The sequence below is a fragment of the Erithacus rubecula genome (assembly GCF_903797595.1).
Source record: "Erithacus rubecula genome assembly, chromosome: 3".
NCBI lineage: Eukaryota > Metazoa > Chordata > Aves > Passeriformes > Muscicapidae > Erithacus > Erithacus rubecula.
Genome location: NC_136689.1, coordinates 8,191,875 through 8,208,570, shown reverse-complemented (window position 1 = coordinate 8,208,570; position 16,696 = coordinate 8,191,875). Strand labels below are relative to the sequence as shown.

Genomic DNA, 16,696 nt, shown 5'->3' with positions numbered 1-16,696 from the left:
CTCTACTCCAAATATTGAGGCAGAATTCCAACTGATGCCTCACAGCACCTTTAGCAGTTGTTTCCTATCACCTTTAAATTAAGAAAAATAGTAGGGATAGTAAAGATTCACCAGATAAAAGATTCACTAGATAAAAGAAAAAAAAAATAAATTCAAAGTCATTCTTACCTGTGCTTCCCCAAGGTCATTATTTACCACAGTGAAGTTTAGTCCAAGTTCTTCCACGTCCCCTTCATAGCTCTTGAGAAAAAGCAAATTTTTGTACATTTCTGGGTCTAGTGAAGCTAAATGATGAATGTCAACATCAGCACTTGTCCCTAATAATTTTGAAAGGAAAAAACTAGCAAATGGCAGCTCCACCAGCATATTTTCATAAAGAGCCTGAAAAACAAAGCAATTAAAAGCACATTAGATTTTATTGTTGTACATGCAGCAATTCAGAAGGTCATTGCCTATTTCTAACTTTTGAGTAATTATGTCTTAATTTGGTGCCTGAGTAGGCTCTTCTGGCATGGAAATAGCTCAGTTATTGCATAAATGTAAGAATATTCATCCAAAATTTGAAATGTGAATATTCTTGTGAAACACCAAGGTCCCAAATCTCACAAATCAATTATGTTGTGATTTAAAATGCAAGGTAATCGCTTATTTGTCATTACTCTTCTTATCAAAACAGCATTTATTTTAAGGAAAAGCAAGGTTTGCTAAAGGACAACGCAACTGCATCAAGAATGTCTTACAGAATAAGTTTACATCTCTCCTGCCATTAGCACCATCACAAGCATTATTATTCCATTCATATCAATCATGACATGTAGAACTGTCATCCCCTCATCATCTTAAAACACCTCTGTAAACCCAGTACATTTCAAATTAATAAAAACTATCTAGTGCACATTACACAGATTCATTGGTACACTTTTGGTCAAAAATCCTCATTTGAGAGGAGTTTAGTTCTGATTGTATCACAGGTCCAATCCTTTCTATGCCTGACACTGCTACAGATATCAAAAAATTACTGTACCAAACATGTACCTGACTCAAATTTGCAGCTCTCACAAAAGATTTATTTTGACTGCAACCTCAAATTATCCTCAAGAATTTTCGAACTCCACCAACACCATTCTAGGTTCATCTACTGCATGAGCACATTTCCATGTAATGCAAAGTATCTTTGCATTATTTTTTATTAAGCCAGAAACAACTGCTTGACTGGAAAAATGGTAGCTCTCAGAAGAATGAGAGATGTACCCTTCAGAGCTATTCTGAATAAAGAATAAGAAAAGACCCATTCCTGGCACATGCTGCCTTTCATTGTCCAGTCTGTTTGCCACATCTGCATCTATACCAATGACAACCAAATTTTTACAGAACATTAATATCACTGCCAGGCTGATCAGAAAAGGCATCACCAACATAACATCATTGTAACATCATTCTTTGTTCCCTTTTAACTCTCCAAGAGCAGTGTTTTGGTGTTACTTAATTCCTCCATAATCTGCTGCAAACATAGAAAAGGAATCCCACCAAGGGGGGAAGAAACCTGAAGAAAGATTAATAGATGAAGCTCTAATTACTCAATGATATTCCAACAAAGACTTTAAGAAAAATATACACAATTCCTTAAACTTTTGAAGGAACATTTTTCTATGAGGTGAGTTAGACCTTGCAAAAAAACCTGAGAATAACGAGTTCAAAGCCAAAGGGTGCATTATATTTAGAGCCATATGATTTATTCAAGGTGTAGAAGTCAAAATCCTCATTTGTATAGTTGACTTTAAAAGCAAACTAGAGGGATAAATCATTAATTTGCAATGTGTAAGGTCAGTGTTTGCTGTTCCTGCATTAGTAACAATAAAGCTATTGTAATTCCTTAAATATATCAAAGCTACCCGAATTTAAAATGGAATTCCATCTGTGACTCATAAAATGTAAATGCAGAGGTGTAATTTTTTACACGAGGCAGGTTTAAGCCTTTAGAGCATTTAATATACAAGGACTAATAAATGATAGCACTAAAAACTATGATCACATCAGCTAAATGGATTATAAATTAAATTTCCATAATGTATGCAACTGAAATACAAATGTAGACATAAATCAAGGTATTTTCTAAACACAGGTTAATTACACAAATTCAAAACCTGTCTATTTTTTATGCAAAATAATCCACTTAGCATTTTTCAAACTGGTCTTAAGTCTTCAGCACTTGCAACACTTGATCCTAGAAGCCTATCAATAATTCCTTGTCAGGAAAAAAACAGCAATAGGTATATTGAAGAAACTTGTATGTTATTTTTCAAGTGTCTGTCTTTTATGAGTGTTTATTGCTAGAAATTGTGCCAAAATGATTTGAAATAAAAAGGATTAATTATGGTAGAAGCTTTTTAATATAAGTGAGTGCAGCTGCAATGCAATTAATGCAAATTGTGATGCTATCAGGAAAATAAATGTGAACAACATCACTGGCTATTTCTGTTTGCTGCCAAATAACTTCAGTAATTTACTACATTAAGAATCAATAAAAAAATAATGCATTTCAAATGCATCACTATTAATCTTCAGGTAGTTCCAAAGTGAACATTTATAACTTCATCTAAAAACTATATAAAGCATTTTTAAATAAACTAAATTGTGCAACTTGAGAATAACTTTAATTACTCCCTCTCTTAGCTAAGTGATTGCAATATTCAAAATAAAGTATTTTTGGAAAGAAGACAAACAGTAGTGTTTTAATTAGTTTGAAAGTCAAGCTATCCTAATAAAGTTTAATAAAAAATGCACTAAAACTCTGGTGAATAAAGTAATGATGAACTTTGATTTCTTTTCAAAGAGGTGAATGCCACCATTACAGCCCCAGCACTGTGCACAGATGCTGCAATGTTGTGTACAATATGAGTAAATAAACCAAAACTTTATTTTCTGGATTCCATCTAACTTTTCTGTTTCACACTCAGCATAAATTGATCAAACTACCTGTTGTTGCTAAAAGATGTGATTCCACACATTCCTGCCAGGACAATGAAACCAATCAGCTGCTGATTCCCCCAGGTTTGATGCAAGCACAGCAGTTGTACAGTAGAGGCTACAGGGTTATTATTAACCTGAATAAGAGTCAAAACTTGCAGATTATTTGTGCTGTGCTTTGTTTGGGCTGTTGGATTTGAAGTTTGCAGGCTAAGTGTGTATTGGTGGCCACAGCATGGATACTGAAGCTTCTTCCAAATCAGAGCAAGATCCAGCTCCCAGCCATGGCTGAAACAGGGTGGGAATTGCAGGACCATTTGTTTCACCAGGAGCACAACATTCAAGCTGCCAGCTGCCCATGGAAGCCCATCCTGATGGAGATTTTTCTTACTAAAGCTAATCTAATGGCCAAGAAAGAGACTTTCCTCCTTCCTTGTTTTTCCATACTGAATTGCCTTGGGGAGCTCTAAGTTATCCTATTTTAAGCTTAGTTTTATGCCTGCCTGAACTCTCTGAACTGACTTTCTGCAACACCAACACCAAGGAGGCAGGAGCCCAGCATCAGCAACAGGCAAGGGAATGGTGACCACCTCTACCAGAGGGAAGCAGATGTCAGATTTATCAGCTGCAGGATGAAGATGAATCATTAGTGTACACTTATACATTCCTTTAATACAATATATAGACATGCTCTTCACACAGAACCTTCCTTTTTCTTCCTCTCACAGCCAATGAGCAACAACACTGAGTGGGGAAAATGGCTTGCTCTTGGACAGAGATGTCTACTTCTGTTTGGCTAAGTCAGAGCTTCCTGTTCCGACATTGCTTCAGGAGACCAAAGCCAGCAAGCTTAACCAATGTATATTTTAAAATTAATCTCTTTCTCTTCAAGTGCTCTCACTCTTTCACAAGTTTCCTTTCACTGTGGTAGTCACTGATGAGACTGATGCCTTTGTATGAAGAATTCTGACAGTTCCCACTTCCAGCTTTCCCATCTGAGCCCCTGACCCCACAGTCTCTACCCTGCAGCCCATAAACTCCAGCAGGCAAAAAGTCCAGAAGGGAAGTCATGAAAGGAGTGATTGGTGGTAACATATGGCATCAGACTTTCAGTTTCTAATGCTCAGATGTGGGGGTCAACACAAACAACCTCACCTGATCCTATACAGCTCTGCCTCCTTGAAAGGCTGGGAAATTAACACTCCAGCTGGGCAGAAGTGCAATCTGCAGGTCCAAGCTTGGGGCAAGCAGCTGGTCTGAAGCAGAGCTAGTGATATTTGCATCAAGGGCAATCCCACCAGCACTGTAATGTTCACAGGGTGACGTATTCCCAAGTACCTAAAATCTGCTGAAAAGGCCAGCCTGGAATTCCCAACACTCATGTAGATTAGGGATGCTCTTTAGTTAAAGCTGACATCTCTAGATAACAAAAAAAGTAACTTAAAAGCTTCTGAATTACTACAAAAAATTATATTTCAGTAACAAAATATTTTTAGTAGTCCCCAACCCAGTGTTCTCCTAATTATGTCAAGTCTTTTCTATTTTCTGAAGAGATGGTTAAAGTTTTTTTCTGGTTAAAAGGCCAAGAACAATTATTACACTATGGAAAAAGTAGTATTCAGTAAAAGGAACTTCACCCAGCTGTCTCCCCCTCTGTGTGAACATCTGCAGAACACAACAGAACATTAAAAACCACCAAAGTAACAGAAACCCTACTGAGGTTAGTAAGTTTTCACTTCACACGCAGTCTGAAGTCTGTTGTTCCTCTTTTAAATAGTCTCAGCTACCTGTGATTACAGAATAGTTCCACAGTAATTGATTGCTACAGGGACTGGCCTTTACCCTGTTCAGTGACACAGATCACAATGCTGGCATTTGAAGTGATGAAAAATATGATGTTCAGACACAAATTTACTGAATTCACTCACTACATATCTGTGCTGTGGAGGAACAAGAAACAGTTCTTTAAGGTAAGCACCCTTCAGAATACAGGCATGTAATTAGTATCTGTAATATATTATGGAAGAAGGATCTGGGCTGAAGGACAGCTGTACATAGTGGCAAAAAGAGAAGGATGACACTTCTCTGGATAAGGAGGACTCTTCTTTCAGAAAAATAAGAAAATTGCCTGACAGAGACTATAGATGGTAACTATCACAATACCAAGTACTACATAGTCACACAAGGTATTGTTCAGGTATCACCCCAATATTTAGGAAATTGCTCCTCAGAAAGAAAATATTTCACACCATGTTTTAAATTTGGAAAAAATGTAAGCTATTAGAGTAATTTCAGCCAGCTTAGCTATACACAGCAGAGGTTACATGAGCACTACAATGTGCTGAATAAAGTTCAAACTGTGTAAACAAATTCATAGATGAACTAATTAAACCTCCCTCCCTGTAAGGCAGCTTTAGTGCCTTTAATTACACTCTCAGGTCTACAACTAATTCTCTCATTTATTATTTCAACTAAAATCTCTCTTAAGAAAAATAATCAGTCACTGCTTCTACTTTCCATTAATCCTTCACAACCCAGAACTGAATTTTAAAGCACAAACAATGCTAAAGTCATATCCCTAGAAAGATGCACGACTTTTGGGATTAGCAATAAATGACTGGACTTAAATTCAGTTATTTCCATAATCAGCCCCCAAGACCATAACCCTTTCTATTTCAGTAATTTTAAACAGTTACTATTAAATAATACTTAGCACTTACAGAGTGCAATAGATCTTCAAAGTTGTACAGAACCATTAATAAAAATGATCGAAAAATAGCATAACCATTAGAACTTCCTTCTACCTTATTATTTATATCCAAGATATATCTCATCACACTCAAAAAGCCTTTGGAGGCAGCAGAGTATTTTCAATCCTAATGAAAAAGATGAAACTAAAATTTTAAGTTAAATTAAAATTAACATGTACTCATATTTTTGAAGCTAACATTCAATAATCTCTAGATAAAATAATTTCTAAAAGATATGCTCAATTATGTGCTTTAAAGTGAACAAACCCCAAATTATATTGTTTCTAAAGCCAATGTGGCAAAATAAAATTAATTTTCCCAGGTGTGTGTCTCAATGCAACGTGTCCAGTTACCTGGGAGCTCCAAGTCACTGTTTCCAAGCCTCTGATCAGTAGCAATGTCTAGATGCATTTGTATCACCATAGTAATGGAAAATCTGGTGCATTATCTTCTCTGTATTACTGTGAAAATTCATAGCTCCCCTTTGTTCTGTCTTTTAAAAGAACAGGAGTCCAAAATTCCACTGCTTGATGTCTGTAATTAGGCTTCTGAAAGTTTTAACAGCCCTTGCAGCAAGTGTGAATACCATTACATTTTTAAATTATTATTATGTTTTTAAAAAAAACCTTTTGTAAATTGGTTTTATTTCAGATTTCCCACTCAGTGGGAATCTGAAGGTCAGTGAGTACAAGTTTATAGAAGTTCCAGAGCTTTGAGGGGGCAAGACTTGGGCATGAAAGGACCTGCCTGTCACAGGTGCTGCAGTCAGTGCAAATCCCTGAAATGGATGGCAGGGGTGTGGCACACAGACCAAACTCATGAACACAGGACCAGGAAAATGTAAGGAACCATTCACCAAGACTTCACTGGATCATATCAACTGTAATAACCTTGAATTAGTTTTTAATTTATAAATGGGAAATCATGCTAATATTTTTAATGCAATTAAAGACATGCTCAATTCCTAGAGTAATGTTTATTAACAAAACAAATTGCTTCAGAAATGCCAGCACATGCAAAAAACTACAATTTTATCAGCTTGATACTTTCTTTCTCATAGGAACAGTTCTAATAGGAACAGTTATCTCTGTAACTTACGCCATAACTATGATATAAATTGCAATCAATGCCATTTGAGGGGTTTTGAAGGATGAGAGGAAAGCACTATGGATACCTGTGGATGCACTGGATAACTGATAGTTATCATTCATTACTGAATTTCCAGTAAAGGCTTAATAGATTTTTCTTGTCTCAAATTTAAACATAATTTAGGAAAAACTGAAGAAAAAAGGAAAACTTCTCCTCCTTTTTTAATTTTAATCTTCTGATATACTGAAACACTTAATACTATATAACTAACCTCTGGATATGCTTCTAAGATAAATCTGTATTTTAATAGCAGTGAAACTAGTAATTTTTAAAGTTCAAACCAATTCAAGAATTTCAGTAAATATTCCAAACCTAATTGACTGAAATGGATGTAGGTGTTTCCAACTGTGAAAAAAGATCCGGATACCATTACCACACACTCTAACTGTTTATTTATTCCCTGTCTAGGAACCTGATTTAGAGGCAATAAAATGCAATCAGTACACAAACCAGAAGCAGGAATCATCTGCTAATGGAACTTTTAATTGAGGAGTGACCAGTGACATGAGGTAATTCTTTCCATGCAGAACTCCTTGCAGAGACCTCTATGCACTTTATCACGGTAAACAATCACTAACATATGCATTAAAGAAAATTTAAATACATTATGACCCAATAAATATCACAATCCATCAATAAACACTTTTCCTCCTTAAAGATTTAGAGCTAAAATACCACATTTCAGTAGTCTTTTAGCACTAGACATATATTTACAAGGTTACTACTAACATAGCTATTTGTAATCAAAAGATAATTGGTTTTGTTAAATGCACCAGTACACAAAGGAGCTGACAAGCTGAAGAACTGTGTCAGAAAGTAGATTCCAATTAGTTTACATCTGCATTCATAAATCATGAAATAACTTCTATAAGGTTGCTTTCTTAGGATTGTGTTTTCAGACCCTAAGTTTATCATTAAAGGACCATGCCACTTTCCATGGTAATTCCTGTTTTGATTCCATATCAGATGATTCAGGATTTTCTCAGGCAAATGATCATCAGCTAACTTGCTTTTAAGCAAAATGCTGAAACTACAAAATCATGTGTGAGGTAACTGAAATTAATAAAACGAAGAGTTTATACCAATTACTTCCTCTTTGCATCAGTATCACCAATCCCATACCTACCCCTCCAGGTAGTAGCTGTATAAATTTTGTCTGCAGCACAAACCAATCAAGGATGCACTGACTTAAATCAAGTCAAAGTGGGTCTAATTAAGTGAACAATAATGCTCAATACACCATCCTACAAAATAATCAAATATATGAAACTCAGTTCTCATTGTGAGGCTTTCTTGCTTTGTTTTCTTTCCACAAGCTTTTGGTACACAAATGACACTCAAATATGTTATTAAAAACATTCCCTTGAATGTTTTAACTCCATATGTGAAGCTTATTTATAATTTAAGAGTTTAGGATCTGATGCAAATCTTGCTGTGAAAAGACTCCCCTGATTCCACACTTCTTAGATAAGGCCTGAGAATGATTACAAACTATTTTAGTTTTTCTGCAGAATGGATTCTACAGACACTACTCATCTTAGAATTGTATGTTCCAGACAATATTCAAAGCTACAAATATTAGCCATAAGGTACACTCTCTAATATGCAATCAATAATTAGGTCCCAAATTTGTAGTGTAACAAAATCTGTATTTAATCTACTATTACTCTTCTAAAGCTTTTTATTCAAGCACTTATTTTGTAACTCTTTATATCAATTGCATCTATTTAATAACATTTAGATATGTGCAAAGAACAGTCTTAGATCTTAAATCAGTTAACTACAAAAACTCATAGGAAAATAACAATGTTGACTTTCATCAATATAATATCCACAAATCTATGGAAATTACTGACCTCCTATATGCCATTAAATATGAATGATCAAAGAACTAAACCTAGATTGTATCCGCCATCAAAATAATGCTGAAATTTAAAATTAACATGTTAGTTTTTCTCTAATCCTTGCTGCATCTTCTATGAAACTTCTTTACTTGGTTCCACAAAGGAAGGACTCAGTTCAAAACAACTCAAACGACTTTGCTCTCCATATTGCTTTCCCAATTATTTAAGATAGAAGTTGGGTCTTCACAAACAAACAAATCTAAGTATTTTCAGAAAACTTTAGTGTCTTCCAAGTTCAGGTTCTATTGCTTAGAAAAGGAGACTTAATATTACATTTCAAAAATAGATGTTTTTCAGCAACATGATGTGTGACTCACAAGTTCTATTTAATATTCTGGAATAAGAGAGGTGGTAGAATTCAGTAAATGCAAAGACAGTGTATTATACAGAAACCTCTACTGTCAAAGTAATTTTGTTTAACATGCAAAGACAGTCACTGCAAAACAAAATAAATGCAAGAACTAGCAGGCTTATGTCAAAAAGGAAGAAGAGGAAACCATAAAAATTATCATACTAATCTATCTACGGATTTCCTGCCATATTCTTACACTAATGCTGATACTTCGTGAAATTTAAGTAAATTATCCTAAGAATCAGCAGCTTGATGGCAAAGAATTCCAAATGCAAATAATGTCCTTTTCCACAACATCTGTCACAGTAACATCATTGAACAAATGCAAATGTAAATAGGAAATGGAGAAATATGTTGTATACTAGACTGAGTTTAGGTCAGAACATTGTGAAGTTGAGATTTTACTTCTCCATCACTGCTCTACCAAGTACTGCTTCTGCTAGAATGGTTAACCAGTGTTTCCCTCTTTTCAGGTTTGCAGCAGACCACTCCAGAACCAGCATGGAGTAAATTCTCATTTAATATTCTCAGGTGTTGCTTCCAAATTTCCTTGCTTTGTTGCTTCTTGGCAGCCTGTCAAAAAAGCACCTTTCATGTTTTCCTGAGCCAATTCTACTCCACTGCTAAATCTTCAGCAGCAGAGTCTGCACATGGGGAGATTTTTAGTGCAGCCAGAACAACCCCTGCATGTAGAAAGGAAGTGGAACCAAACCAGGATCCTGCCCACAGCCCAAAACTAGCAAGAGAGAAAAGGATCACAGCATCTGGACCATCCATCCCTCTGGGACACCACCTGGGACAAGAGGACTTCACTTTCCAGAGAGGACAACTAAGAGGACTTGGGGTCAGAACTCCTCTGCTGAACATTCCTGACAGGCCAGGACACCCTTGGCTCTCAAGAAAAGCCTGGGACTCAGAATCCCAGCTGTGCTTCCAGTGGGCAACACACAGGTTCAAGTTCCTAACCCCTCTGGCAGTAGGAGACTCTCACCAAAGGTGGGCACGGCAAGCTGAGCTTTACCATCTGAGGAAGAGAAAGGAAAATGCTTAAAAGGCACCAGTGCTAAGGTAATATTTACATTTCAGAGTAAAGTCACTGACAGTTGAGAAATGTAAACTTTGGAAGTGTTTGAGTAGCTGCTGTTTAAGCAAACTCATTTCTGGGGTTTTTTTAAGGATGATTTTGGACAACATATGCAATTACCACACAGTATTATTTCTACAAGACATTTTGCTCATCCAGTGACTACAAAAGCTGCATGAACAAACTATGCATTTTGCACACAGATTTTAATTTCTTCATCAACTAGAAAAATACACCCAAAAGTCAGGAATTTATTCAGGATTAAAATTATCTACATTTTCAGCTATACCATTTTTCAAGATATGTTTTAACTCTTCAGATATTTTTGCTTCTGAACTGACCAATGAACAAAGAGGATGTCAAGCTGTTAAAAACTTCCTCATAAGAAAACTGAACAAGGTGTAACTTCATGATGCTGAAAGTTTAATGCATTTGGATATTAGTATGAAGTGGTTACCAAGACACAGAGAATTTCTATAAATTATTATATTTTAATGTATTTGCTTTCTGATAACATTGAAGCTTCTTACGTGACAGCTTTTGGTGGCAGCACTCTTTCCATACTGGCTTCCACAAAGAAGAAATTGCTGTGGATGCCTGATTGCTTCCTTTGCATTATATCTATTTTGTTTGCAAAGGGGCTTTTAATAATTCACTATTGCTCTCAAATAACCCTGTGCAAAGCATAAAATGGACACATTTTTGGAAACGGATGAGTGGGTATCCAATAACCTAACCAAGATCACAATACTGGCAGGTTTTGAATAGTATGGTCGTGCCTTATCTTTCTGTTTAATTCATCAAGCCTCTAAATACACTACTAAAAAGGTGTCTGTGCACCTGGGCAAGGGTAATTATTAAGTAGCACTGTCAATTCTTACCTTATCTACACATACTGCAAATACAAAAACAATTTATGCTTTCAAAATGCTAAATAATAGATTCTCTGATTTAAAAAAAAAAACAAAAAAAAAACCTCTACTTGCAGCACTCTGTGAGATAAAACACACCTTGCAACTTCTGTCTCCATGCTAATATTTGAAATTCAATTACAGTAGGCAATGTATTATTTTGACAGAGGAAACTGAAGACACAAAATGACAATCTTTTTTTTTTAAATATTGTTTCAAACTTCCCCGATAGTTGAGCCCTGCCTCCTTCCTCTATACATAAAAAACATTTTTGTGGTGAAGTAACTTCCTTAACAATACCACAAGTACTTGCTTTCCCACTCCACAAATTTATACATGCAGAAAGAAAATGAAGCTTGGATATGCAGTATCTGTTATATCTATTATATTATATCTATAGTATCTATCTAAACTATTGTATTAGTACTGAATTCATCTCCCAAAAGAGTGGGAACATCACTCAAAGACAGATTATTTACTGAAACAGCAGATTTGTGATTTCCATTTTTTAAGAAGTTTGGATGTGGCAGTAGCCAGGATGCATTAGCAGGGAATTTGCTTACAAAGAGGCAGTTTTACCTAAATCAGTCAACTGGCAGCTCCCAAGCACAGCACTGTTTCAACAATTCACTGTTTGCCAACAACATCCCTTGAAACAGCTTCCAGCTACATTATAAAGACATCCAACTGCCCATCAAACCAACTGCAAGGCAGCAGCAGCATTTTAGCTTCCAAAATACTTCAGGCAGTTAAATGGGACTTTTATATCTTAAATATCTTCAGTATTAGACAGCTAAGTAGCAGTTAATACTTCTTTTTTCTGAAATGGAATTTGCATTCCAAATTTTGTTTCACAATTATTAGCTTTATAAAAATTATTTTGAGTGCTTAGAATGAAATAGCTTCAGTATTAAACCTGACCATAAAAGAAAATTGAATGTAATTAATGTTTGTAATGGTTTCTCTCTTTGTTCTTCCCCCTTCATGCTTCATCTAGCTCAACAACCATCTATTAGCCTTTGCACATTCATATCACCAAATTATCAAGCACTAAAACTCAAGAAATAGGCAAAATGTACAAAATCCCAAACAAAATATTTGAAAGGTAATTTGCATGTGGCACCTAAGTATGGAAAATGCTGATGGCAAGTTGTAAATGCTACCAAGAATTATATACCTCATACAATTAGTAACTGTTTAAAACATTCATTTCATATATTCCAAATGATGAAAATGCAACTGCAGTCACATTCCTAAAAGCTCCAGATTGAAAATCACTATATGCAGAGTAGAGATGGTGACTTCAATCAACTTAACCTTAAGCACAAGGATATGCACAGAAGCAAACATACACAAACTTTGCTCAACTGGCAGCCAGAATAACACATATTTCCTGTACTTCCCAAATACATATTTTATTAAAAACAACCAGAAATTTAGTAATAGTTACGTTCATACTCTACATCTCAAAGTTACTGTCTCTCAAATCTGGGAAAATCTTTTGTTTTTCCCATCCACTCCTCCTAATTAGAAAAAATACCATTACTGAATAATTTCAGTACTGCTATAGCTTTGTATTACAGAACACTGTTTTTACCTTTCCAAGCATTCTCCCAAGGAAATAGTAATGTCGGGCATATGAGTCTCCAACGAGCATCTGTGCAGCAGGGTTAGGGTAAAGCAGTCCCTCATTGGTGGTCTTAAAAAAACCCTGATTAGGGTTAAATCCTGATTTGAGGAGTTCATTCAGAAATTCTCTGAAAATTCCACCACCATCAATACCAGCTTCATCAAGACCATGTGCATTAAGCAAGTGAACACGAATGCGCTTTTTTAGGTCAGGTTCTGCAGAGACAGAAGAGAGACAAACTCAAATGCAATTGTCTGCTTCAGTTTTGTATGGATGAAAACACATGTAATTGTACACACAAACAATATATGCTAGAATAAAAACTGATCTAGTAAACAGTAGCAAAACTCTTATTACTGGTTTGAATTTTGGAACATTCTGTTTGTGAAACACTCGCTTTGTAGAAAAGGTCTTGTTTTAAGAGTCATCAAAAAAGAAGTAAATAAGACCACAGGCAGGGGAAGAAAAAAAATCCTACGAAATATTTAAAAGAGACCCAGAAAAAACTTGAAAATTGTATTTATGTAAAATACTGTGAGTGCAAGATTCACACAGATTCACCTGAACATGATTTAATTCAATGTAGTAAAATGCATAGTACTACATCCCATCATTAAAAAGAGCCCTGCACTATTATCAGACACATTGTACCTAGCAAACCCCATTCAGTCTGTATGTATTTGTTGGCAAAGATCACCAAAGCAGATAATACCTAATTAATTACATAGAAAAATATACAAATTACAATTATTTGGATGAGCAAATGAGAATAAAAGCACCATAAAAATAGATTGTAAAGGGATTATTTAGACTGCAATTATCAGAAAGAATATGGGTGAAAATCACTTCTGTGAAAACATGGAAATTTAACTTTAAAGAACTTTCACATCTCAGGCTGATAAACCTACAGTATACCAGTAAAATAAGCAAATATGGAAGTACATGGTAAGAACAATAAAGTGTTGTAACAAGCTAGTAACTTAACTGTAAACCTACCATTCTCAGGGGAAAGTTTATCATAAGCATCTTCATAAATATAATTTCTTCTGATAGTGACATTAATTCCATCCAAAAATGGCCCATCTCCTTGAACTTCCTGTTTATCAGCATAGATCAGTCTTTGAAAAATCTGTTAAAATGAGTGAAAAGAGCAATCATATCATTGTGCAGATGAGAGATGGTTATTCACTCCTTTTACTGTCCTTTGTGCTGCCTCTGGCACTCACTTTAAAATGATTTGTCTTCTGTCTTACTGAGCTGCAAAACTTTAATACAGAGCCATGCCCCGTGGAAGGGGAGGAGGGGGACAGAAATGCAAAGAACTTTTCTGTGCCAAGATATCATCCTCAGTTCCCTCAACATAAAGAGGCAAATCTACATACATTGGGCCAGTGCTTCCAGTTTCCTTTTCCTAACTTTCAGAGTTCTGAAATGCAAAGTATTCAAAACCAAAGGAAAAAAACTCCCATGAATATTTTATACACAGAAGTTATTTTCAGTACTGGTAAATAATTTTTTTTTTTTTGCTGTTTGCAATGGTCAGGAACATTCTCAGTAATACAGTTCCCCTTGTATAAACAGTGAACAAATAATTCAGACTAAAATAATGGATATTACTGCCATTAAAAAAATAACCAGAGCATCATAAAAATTCAAAACAATTATGCCAGGTAAAGTACAAACTGAACTTCACACTGTCCATTTTCAAGTCTTCACAACAGGAACTTGTTCCCCTGAAGAATAACTAGCTAACTGTGCTTCTATGCCAAGATGCAGCATGGGAGGGGGTTGCCTAATGTATAATAATATTCCCTCTATCCAGGCAGTGTATGTTTACTATAATTTCCCTTGGCATCATTCCCATGTTCAACAAATAGACAAGCACATTTTCCAAAGGACAGAATCTCTCAGTAATACGTCAGACAATCTATTAATGAAGAAGATTAAGTAAGAGTCTGCAGGGATTTTTAAAAACAACACATTAACCATGAAAGAGGAAATCTAACCCCAGCAAACAAAGGCAGAATAAGGTCTCAAATCTACTGTTTTTATGGGCAACTGTTGCTAGTGGAGAAGATGCTTTCTAACAAGGAAAATTACAGTATAGACAAAGCAGAAACCTTTCCCAAGGTACACAGCAGGAAAACAAGAGAAAATAGTCCCAAGCTGCAGAAAGAGAAACAAGGGATGGACATAATGAAAAAAGTTCATAATAGGAGTGATTGGGTATTGAAAAAGGTTACATGAGAGTCTGTAGATAAACATTTCTGGAGACAGACAAAACTCATGTGGACAAGTCCTTGTGCATGCTGATCCAAGTCTTAAATTATTCTTGTTTGAGAAAAGGTGTGGACTAGAGTACTCCAGAGGTCCCTTCTGGCCTAAATTTTTCTAGTTTTATAACATCAAGGCAATAGCCACAGGCACCTTTTTCTATACACAGAGCATGAGAATATGCTCACCACCACTCTCCTTCTTGAATCAGGACTAGATAGAGTTTATTAACTATTGTTATTCAATTCTAGATGGAAAAAAAATCACTTGGTATTACATCTTATAGCAAAACTCTTTTTGGTACTGACCCTGACTCCCTATATATAACCCAATGTTCCTGGATGTGTTAGTCCTCAAAATGAGAACCCTAATGCACAACTGAAGCATTTGCAATGACTTCAGACAAACACAGGAAAACAAGCTGACTGAAGCACACACCATGGGAAGTAGCATCACCATAGCCAAGCTGACCAAAGTTTGGCCTAAGGAGGTGAGAACCAAGGCACTTGCTACAAATTGGATTCATTACCTCCCACAGACTGAAAGGTGCACCCCAATGTGCCTTAAGGCTGAAGGGGAAAACACTCCCTGGGGCCAGAATGCTGAAGAACCTACCATGGAACTGGAACTCTGCAATGGCTTGTAAGAGTATCTGTTATCTAGTAAGTCAAGGTAAAAATGGCAAGAGGAAGTCAGAAAATGAAAGGGCATATGGAACAACCCACAAACACAAGCAGCACTGAGCTTATCATATCAAATTACAGGGCAATAGACAGCAACTGACCAAAAGGGAAAAAAACCCACCTTATTATGGTCATGATATTTTCTTCCCTTATTGCAACTTGCTCTGTAGAAGCAGTGGGAGAGTCCAAAAGAATGCTGACTCCCACTATTATACAAAAAGGACTGTACACACTTGTTCCAAAACATGGTGTAACTGGACCCCCTCTCTGAACTGCAGAAGTTCAATTGTACCTTTATCTCCAAGCTCTCGTGCCACTGTTATCTTAGTTTTTGTGATAAAAGCACACAAGGTTCTATGAATTCCAACTGCACCAAAAAAGGTTTTATGAATTCCAAAAACATAACATATATGCATCTGAACACAGCTTTAGGAAATCCAGAGGCTGGAATGAAATTATTAAGTCATAACACAGAGATCCCTACTCGAGGTCAGCTCCTACATTCCCTGTAATTCTAGTGTAGGATTGCCACACAGTTATAAGATGTTTTGTTGGAACAACTGTTTCATAGAAGCCTGAGAAAAAAACCACACATTTTCTACCAAAGCTGCCTCTGTCTGTTTTGACAAATAAAGATTGACTTTCCCTATGGAATTACTCTTCATTTCCTTGATAGTGTCTTGAAATGTATTATTTCCATGACAATTTAGAGACCAGTTTTAAAATAATTGATACTAAAACTAAACCAGTTTTTTAAAAAAATGTGTTTAATAGAAAAAAACCAAACTTTTAGAATATTTATGATGGAAACTGAAATAGGCAACAGAACTAACAGTTACATCTATAAAATCTCAAGAACATTCAGAAGCAAATCAAATCAATCAAGTACAAGAATCTTGCAAATTTTAAGCTATACACCCTATTGAAACTCAGTTACTCAGCTATGAATGCAGTAATTTAATCTCTAGGTGTTAATTTGCCAAAGCAGAGAT

At 35.7% G+C, this 16,696-nt stretch overlaps 1 protein-coding gene across 1 annotated transcript in view; it reads right to left on the bottom strand.

Annotated features, from left to right (window-relative positions):
* The window catches only part of UBE3C (ubiquitin protein ligase E3C), a 69,747-nt gene that overhangs the window by 14,121 nt on the left and 38,930 nt on the right, over positions 1-16,696 (bottom strand). The window contains exons 17-19 of the mRNA XM_079300305.1: positions 13,744-13,876; positions 12,715-12,962; positions 169-381 (exon numbers count right to left, since the gene is read on the bottom strand). Of these exons, the coding sequence (XP_079156431.1) occupies positions 169-381; positions 12,715-12,962; positions 13,744-13,876 (594 nt within the window). The remainder of the gene's footprint in view (positions 1-168; positions 382-12,714; positions 12,963-13,743; positions 13,877-16,696) is intronic.